Here is a 9,305-nt window from a genome sequence, read left to right as displayed (position 1 = left end):
CATTTCAAATCTGGCCTCCAAAGCCAGTCGCCGACTGGGCATCCTCCGTCGTGCGAAGTCCTTCCTTGGCACACCTGAGCTCCTCACCATGTACAAGGCTTTCATCCGCAGCTCAATGGAATACTGCTCTCCCCTCTGGGCTGGTGCTCCTGCCTCACACCTAGCTCGTCTTCACGCTGTTGAAAGCAAAGCATTCAGAATCATTGGAATCTCCCGCGATGAAGCTAACTCCAAGGGCCTTTCACTCACTCACCGCAGGCAGGTTGGTGGTCTTTCCGTCTTCTACCGACTCCTCTCTGGCCTTGCCCCCCCAGCTCTCTCTGGGCTCTGTCCCGCAAATATTCCTACAGGTCGCACAAGATCTGCCTGCAACCCTCTTATGGTTAAACTGCCAAAATCAAGACTCTCTGCTCACCTTCGCTCCTTCATTCCTCTTTTCTCCCGCCTCTGGAACAAACTCCCTCACTCTCTTCAATCCCACTCCACCCTCCAGGTCTTTAAAACAGCTGTTCACCACCATCTCTTATCTTCCCCCATCCAAAACCTTGATCTTTTCTATCCCCGATAATTTCACCCCAATTCCACTTTTTGAAATACCAACTTCTGACCTGGAAGTCCTTGGTGTCCTTGTGTTTTATACTTCTCCCACCCCCCACCCCTTCCCACGCCTCCTCCCCCCGAGCCCTCTCCCTCCCACACATCTCCCTGCTCTCAAATGTTGTGTGCTCTCAAGTGTTTGTGTGCTTCCCATTCTCTTGTCTTCCGCTCCCTCTTTTTATATATTTTGTTTGTCTGGTTGATTTGTTTGTGAAGTAAATGTCAGCTCTTTCACGAGCCTCGATTCAGTATACAAAAAAGACCTCACCCTTCAGGGCAGCTTCTGACAGACTGGTTCGATGATAACGCCTCCCAGATCAACAGTTTGCTTAACTCCGTGGATGCGACTCATCTTTGCTGGATTGATGACAAAGGCTCAGTGAGCAAACACTCCTCTTACCTGAAACTTGGGAGACTCACACAATCGAGAATACGTTCCATGAAAGACAGCTGGTGGGCAGCAAGAGCAGAAGAAATTCAGGAGGCAGTCGATACAAAGACTTTCAGGTGCTTCTATGCTGGTCTAAAGGTAGTCTATGGACCGTCTTCTCGTGGTATCGCCGCACTCCGTAGCCAAGATGACCAGCACCTTATCACAGATCTAAACAACATCTTGGAGCGCTATGTGCACGTAAAAGGTGAACACCTTAAGGGTGTGCTCAATTAGCCCTCCTCCATCTCGGACACGGCCATTGACTCTCTTCCCCAGTGGCCTATATTAAAAGACCTTGCCCACCCTCCGACTAAAATAGAGACCACCAAAGCTATCAAAGAGATGTCACCTGGAAAGGCCCCTGATGACGATGGTATCCCCTCCGAGGTTTAAGTGTGGCTGTGCCAACCTCCTCGCCCGACTGACCCAACTCTACAATACCATCTGGAGTGAGGAGTCTGTACCCCAGGTCTTCAAAGATGTGCAATTGTTCCACTGCACAAATGCAATGGTGATAGGCCGTGTGTCGACAACTACCGTGGTGTGGCCCTACTATCTAGTGCTGAGAAAATACTTGCTCTCATCAATCTTAATCACATGCCACCAACAATTCTCAACAGCATCACCCCAGAAAGCCAATGCTGCTTCCGTGTTGGACGCGGCACGACCGACATGATATTCTCTGCTCGTCAACTTCAGGAGAAGAGCTGAGAACAACATCGCAGTCAACACATGGTCTTCATCGACCTTACGAAAGCATTTGATTGGGTCAGTAGAGAAGGCCTGTATAAGATACTGTACAAAGTCGGCTGTCTCACTAAGTTGATCAACATCATTAGATCCTTCCACGATGCTGCTCGTGTGAGTGACAGTGGATGCCCTTCCATGATGGCATGGTTGCTCGTGTGAGGGACAGTGGATGCCCTTCCATGATGGCATAGTTGCTCGTGTGAGGTGAGTGACAGTGGATGCCCTTCCATGATGGCATAGTTGCTCGTGTGAGGTGAGTGACAGTGGATGCCCTTCCATGATGGCATAGTTGCTCGTGTGAGGTGAGTGACAGTGGATGCCCTTCCATGATGGCATAGTTGCTCGTGTGAGGTGAGTGACAGTGGATGCCCTTCCATGATGGCATGGTTGCTCGTGTGAGGGACAGTGGATGCCCTTCCATGATGGCATAGTTGCTCGTGCAAGGTGAGTGACAGTGGATGCCCTTCCATGATGGCATGGTTGCTCGTGTGAGGGACAATGGATGCCCTTCCATGATGGCATGGTTGCTCGTGTGAGGTGAGTGACAGTGGATGCCCTTCCATGATGGCATGGTTGCTCGTGTGAGGGACAGTGGATGCCCTTCCATGATGGCATAGTTGCTCGTGTGAGGTGAGTGACAGTGGATGCCCTTCCATGATGGCATAGTTGCTCGTGTGAGGGACGGTGGATGCCCTTCCATGATGGCATAGTTGCTCGTGTGAGGTGAGTGACAGTGGATGCCCTTCCATGATGGCATGGTTGCTCGTGTGAGGGACAGTGGATGCACTTCTGAGTCATTTTCTGTAACCAATGGCACAAAGCAAGGCTGTGTGCCATTGGAAGAATGTGTCATCACACGCATGGAAGACCATAGACTCCTAAGAACGCTTTTCTATGGACAACTGAAATTTGGTAAACGGTCACGTGGTGGACAAAGTGCAATAAGAACGTCCTTAAATCTACACGCAAGTCTTGTGCCATCCCAGTTGTCACCTGGGAATACCAGGCCACAAACAGGCCAGTTTGGCGTAACATTTGCTACAAAGGCCCGGACCACTTTGAATGTGAGAGACAGTGGAGGCAAGAAAGGAAAACCTGCCAATGTCCATCTCCGCAAGGACCGGTCTATACCTGCAGTGTTTGCGGTAGACGCTGTGGGTCCAGCATTGGACTATCCAGCCATCGCACAACACACACTGCTTAGTGAGTACACCAACGGAGGGAAGAGATTCAGATTCATCAAAAGTGACGACTCACACCATCATGATGATCATCATCATTATCGTGGTATCATTTGTGGTACTAAATATCTTAACAACCAAAGTTATCCAGGTCTTTTTGGAACAACCTGTATGTCAGGTACAGGAAATAGAATGGAGAGAGTAAACTTATAAACCGGGTCAATGGAGGTGCAACAAAGGTAACGTACCTTAGTTACCGTCAACACTCCACATCCGAGTATACCTGTACACATAATTTAAACGATACCTACTGTTTATACTGGGCGTTTACCTGAATACAGCACACTCACAGTGAAACAAACTAAATTATACTTTGATCGTTTACACATCTAAAGGTAAACCTTTACAAACACACACCCACCATATACAATATACATGAATCAGGAAGTCACCTCAAATATGTTCAACGCACCTGAACTCATGATTATGGGATTGCACGGTTCGATTCCCATATACTGTGTCAATCTCTCTACGTTGGATTACACATCCCGGAGCCCGAGACCACCATCGATATAAACGTACAGGTTACATGCAAATAACGTCTAAAATCAAATGATTTTCCGATATTACCAAGTGCGTGTGCGTCCCAAAGTGGCAATACAATATATCATTCACCATCAGACAACAATCCAACCTATCGGCAGGACATTTAACATGAGACCGCTTCTTCTTCACTCCACTCGCCATCCTCACCCATCTCAAGCACCTCGGGGTTGAACACCTGAATTGTTACTCTCCCCGAGACTCTCTCGAAATTCTTCCATCCTATTTTTCTCTACTCTGTGAAACCGATTCCTGATCTGCCGTCTCACCTTTTTTGTGCCACCTTTTTTTGTCCCACCTTCTTCCGTCCCACCGTCTTCCGTCCCACCTTCTTCCGTCCCACCGTCGTATGCCCCACCGTCTTATGTCCCACCTTCTTCCGTCCCACCTTCTTTTGTCCCACCTTCTTATGTCCCACCTTCTTATGTCCCACCGTCTTATGTCCCACCTTCTTATGTCCCACCTTCTTCCGTCCCACCTTCTTTTGTCCCACCTTCTTCCGTCGCACCTTCTTATGTCCCACCTTCTTATGTCCCACCTTCTTATGTCTCACCTTCTTATGTCCCACCTTCTTATGTCCCACCTTCTTCAGCCCCACCTTCTTCCATCCCACCGTCTTCCGTCCCACCGTCTTCCGTCCCACCGTCTTCCGTCCCACCTTCTTTTGTCCCACCGTCTTCCGTCCCACCTTTTGTCCCACCTTCTTCCGTCCCACCTTCCTCCATCTCACTGTTTTCCATCCCACCTTCCCCCGTCCCACCGTCTTCCGTCCCACGTTCCTCCGTCTCACTGTCTTCTGTCCCACCGTCTTCCGTCCCACCTTCTTCCGTCCCACCGTCTTCCGTCCCACCTTCTTCCATCCCACCATCTTCCGTCCCACCGTCTTCCGTCCCACCTTCTTCCGTCCCACCTTTTGTCCCACCTTCTTCCGTCCCACCTTCCTCCATCTCACTGTTTTCCATCCCACCTTCCTCCGTCCCACCGTCTTCCGTCCCACGTTCCTCCGTCTCACTGTCTTCTGTCCCACCGTCTCATGTCCAACCCTACGGGACTAACAGCTACCATCACCTCATAGTGTCTCCCAAATCCATTCCCGAGCTTGTCTCCACTCGCTCATCCTCTACTGTGCACCTGTGCGGTTTCTATAACTCTCAAAACGTAGTCCGGTGACCCAACCACCAGCCGTCGGTTCGCTCTATGAGCCTCGACTTCCGTCCGTACACAAAAGGAGGAGAATGCAATGTCCCCAAATATTTGTTTTGACGTTATTCATGGCTTTGTGTATTTATCCTGGTGCAATGGTGCATGCTCACATCAAAACTCCAGAAACGATCGTACATCAAATAAACGTTACACTTCTGATCGACCAAATACAAATACATGTGCGTCATATACACATCTCAACACGACCACGACTTTCTGAACATGTCATGTGACCTCAACTACATCGACAGGAATGACGCATAGCTGTGGCTGAAGGAGCGAGAGACCTTATCAGGATAAAACAATATTAGCACTTGGAACAGCAAGACAGGACACGGACATAGATAGCGCTCAGGTATTTGTCTCCATGTAAAGGCTCCTTGGCTCTGTAAGGTTGTGTGCAGGTGTCCATGTTCAACAGGTACAGCACTTAAAAACAAAACCTTCACATTATTTGGCATCGTTTAAAAGATGTGAGAAATTGTGACGATGCATATGCAGAATCGCACAGTAATGAGCACAAAATTGCATCGATGAACATGTAAATATAATTTACCTTATGATTAAATAATCAACACCATTACGATGTCACACACACACACGTACACATACACACACACACACACACACACATGCGTACATATACACATACACACATTCACGCGTACACACACACATACACACACACACGTACACATACACACACACACGCATACACACACACACACAGATGCGTACATATACACATACACACATTCACGCGTACACACACACACACACATTCACATATATATACACATACACACATTCACACGTACACACACACACATAGACACACACACGTACACATACACACACACACGCATACACACACACACACAGATGCGTACATATACACATACACACATTCACGCGTACACACACACACACACATTCACATATATATACACATACACACATTCACACGTACACACACACACATAGACACACACACACACACACACACACACACACACACACACACACACACACACACACACACACACACACACACACACCTCGTTTTTTCATTTCTGTTCCTCACAATTCTATCTCTCTCTTTTATTCACACACACACACACACACACATAGACACACACACACACACACACACACACAAACAAACAAACACACACACACACACACACACACACACACACACACACACACACACACAATTAATTGTACAGTATCGGTTGTTCCTAAACTTAAATATAAATAATTTAAAGGATTTCTGTACATGATGTTAATTTCACAACATCCCATATTCAACTTTATTTAAATTGTAACCCTCAAACATCGTTTCTCTACCTAAACCAAGAACCTTAACCCGTAAGCAATTGACCAGTTTCCCGACTGCACGGATCATCAGCTGGGCACCGTTCCTCCTCGAGGTTTCGATCCTTTCAGCCCAGGAGCTCTCCAAACGGCGGATCCACAACCTCGATCATGGATCCACATCAATAGATGGTACATCAGTAGATCCACAACCTCAGTTGCGTCCAGGCAGTCAGTCAACCCATCAATGCAACATCACTTATTCCAACTTTACTCGCAATAGGATTTAATGTATTATCATATATTTATAACTTTCCTTACACACTCGATAATATGATAATATCATTAAATCATGCACATCGTACCTTAAATAAACCAATCAACCAATCTACCAAACAGCACGACCACACCACCTACCTCTCGATCAAACTGTATTTTGAATGTTTAAACTGTCACCTATAACGGTTTTTTGCATGCTTCCGTCTTACACACACACACACACACACACACACACACACACACACACACACACACACACACACACACACACACACACACACACACACACACCCATACACACCGGTGGTATTTAGTGCAACCAATGGTTCTACTCCCTTAGACAAGACAGCTCAGTCGGTAATATAAACGTATTTACTGCATTTGATGCTTTTCAATGTTAATGTGAGTAAAAGGTGAATCTGCACGAATTCTCGTTTTCACCTAGGAGTGCTTGTAAGCTAATGGAATACACAAACTGGTAAAATGAAAAAAAAAGCTTCTCTAAAACTCATTCACACACCCACACGTCAGGCATCCATCAAAATCCGGCCTTAGGTCTCTCAAAATCTGGCCTAATGTCTCTCAAAGTCCGGCCTAAGGTCTCTCAAAGTCCGGCCTAAGGTCTCTCTAAGTCCGGCCTAAGTTCTCTCCAAGTCCGGCCGAAGGTCTCTCAAAGTCCGTCCTAAGGTCTCTCAAAGTCCGTCCTAAGGTCTCTCAAAGTCCGGCCTAAGGTCTCTCAAAGTCCGGCCTAAGGCCTGGTAGCAATATACAGCACTCAACCGCCTCCGTCGTCTCGGTGTCGGACTTCCGCGTGCAATTGGTACGTGACACAAACAGGCCTGACTCTGCCAAAACCCAAACCATCGTTCCATTGATCCAAGCACCCCTTATAAAAGGTCACGCTTGCATCTCAGGATCAGCGGAATCCAAATTTGGTGGTTGAAGAATGTTCCGGCTGTCTTCCCCGCGAGACGACTCCTTGACGACAGCCGCTCAACATTGTCCTGCCGCGGACACTCTCGTTCCCTGCTTTTTCAAGGTACGCAGGTCCTTCAGGTGCCTCTTGATGAGCATTCTCTCATCCAGATTTGAGACTCCGAGGGCCTGTTGAGATGGAAATTATATAAGGATGAGAATCTTACTAATTACAGAGGACCGGAGGACAGTGACTCTACATCGAGAACCATCCAGCGGGTGGGGTGTATGAATACGATGATGTGATGCCATCGGCATGTAAAGGTGCGAGACCTAGCCTTGAGTTTGGAGCCGTCCAGTTGTAGAAGTGCATTTCCGTCGATGGAGTGGGTGTGAAACTCAGTGACATGTTGCTGCAGGCCAAGATTGCTCAGCCATTGCGAGACACGCTCCGGCGACCAGGCCTCGATGCCCCGTTGCTGCCCGTCTGGAATCGCTTCGTCTAGGATCTGCAACAAGAGAAAGGAAGCCACTTCGTCAGCATGGCATCGTTATAAAGTTGCAGAAAATAATGTCATCATTTACTAATTTGGTTATTAATTCCTTATGTCTGCAATTTAGAACCCTCAACATCTGCAGGTGCTGTCGAATACCCATGTCATTGTGATTTTGCAGGAAATGGTAACGTGCACACAAGGAAGCCAAACACAAGACCTCCAGGGAATACAGTAAGTTGCAGAATTTTACGCACAATTTCAGTCGGGGATCAAAGCGACGTACAACCTAGTTGCAAAGCAACGCGGACGTTCCGCTAACACATCGCGCTCCATCAGGTGCGGCAATGACGGAGGCCGTGTGTGAAGTCTGTCCAAACGGTGAGAGCACCTTTTCCACCGTAGCTTATAAACTCGATGAGGTACCAAATTGGCCTGCAGACACGTCACTATTTACTAGTACAGGGTGGCATTGTTGGATACCAGGAGGTATTTTGATTGCCCCGCTCTACCCTCCACACCATCCAAATATTTATATGCCTTGTACCTGGGCATGTTTGTTGCAGTCCAATCAGAAAGAAGTCCCGTGGCATCACCATTGGTGCCAAGTTCCATGAAATGCAATTCCGTTTACGTTATGGCTCATAAACCCTTGGAGGAGATTGTTGAAGCAGAACCGCATTCGACTCAACGACAGGAAAACTCTTCAAAGTACCAATATCATATGATATTCTTTGTGGAATGCAATCATAAGACTAGACGGTGTCGAGATGGGAACATGTTTGTCAATTGTTTGTAGCACCATTTATTGTTTCCATGACAACCATCTGAGCCTGAAGAATCACGTCAGGCAATTAGTATATTGCCTGACAGTCGTGCATGCAAGCACTCTCAGATGTCCGACATCCCAAGGATCACCTGGCTTCCGATTCCTGATCCTGATCAGGATTCGACATCAGGACCTCGACATTTAGGTCCTGATTCGACATCAGGTCCTGATGACCTGGATTCCTTATCAGGATGTCCGACATCTTGCCTGGCTGGCAAGACCTCGACATCACGCTCTCCTTACTGACATGAGCATCGGAGAAAAGTCAAATGACGTGAAACGGAGCGGATCAAATAAAAGAGCAACTGAAACTGAAAAGCTACAAATCCAGACCGCAGTAGGATACCCGAACACCTCGAAGGGAGCAGCTAACGATGAGTGCGCATCCGTACCGAGTTTCAATGCAGCCCGACCTGTTTACTCATGGTTTGAATGGTTGGTTGGTGGACTCGTGGTACCCACACATTCCCCTCCCTCCTCCCCACTCCAGAGATCAACATCCACGCGGAAAGATACGAAAGGACCATCTGTTTCTCGAAATTAAAGCAATGTGCAAGAAACAAAGTTTATTACAGAAACCAATTCCTTTTTGGTTTCTATAACTGATTCCACATTCCATAACGATTGATGAATCGATAAAAGTTGGTTTATCAAAATTTACATTTTCAAAAAGGTGTGTTCTCAAATGGAGGCCAGGATTGAAG

The 9,305-nt window shown here is 47.4% G+C and overlaps 1 protein-coding gene across 5 annotated transcripts in view; it reads right to left on the bottom strand.

The window, feature by feature from the left end:
• Positions 1-6,717: 6,717 nt before the first annotated feature.
• The window catches only part of LOC137433759 (neurabin-2), a 286,357-nt gene continuing 283,769 nt past the window's right edge, over positions 6,718-9,305 (bottom strand). For all 5 annotated transcript variants that reach the window (XM_068126043.2, XM_068126045.2, XM_068126044.2 and 2 more), the window contains 2 exons: positions 7,617-7,787; positions 6,718-7,467 (listed from right to left, as the gene is read on the bottom strand). In XM_068126043.2, the coding sequence (XP_067982144.2) occupies positions 7,357-7,467; positions 7,617-7,787 (282 nt within the window). In that variant the 3' untranslated portion in view covers positions 6,718-7,356. The remainder of the gene's footprint in view (positions 7,468-7,616; positions 7,788-9,305) is intronic.

The sequence above is a fragment of the Myxine glutinosa genome, chromosome 10, assembly GCF_964187855.1.
Source record: "Myxine glutinosa chromosome 10, kmMyxGlut1.1, whole genome shotgun sequence".
NCBI classification, from domain to species: domain Eukaryota; kingdom Metazoa; phylum Chordata; class Myxini; order Myxiniformes; family Myxinidae; genus Myxine; species Myxine glutinosa.
Note: the sequence above shows the minus strand (reverse complement) of the source record. Positions and strands in the feature narration are given on the sequence as shown.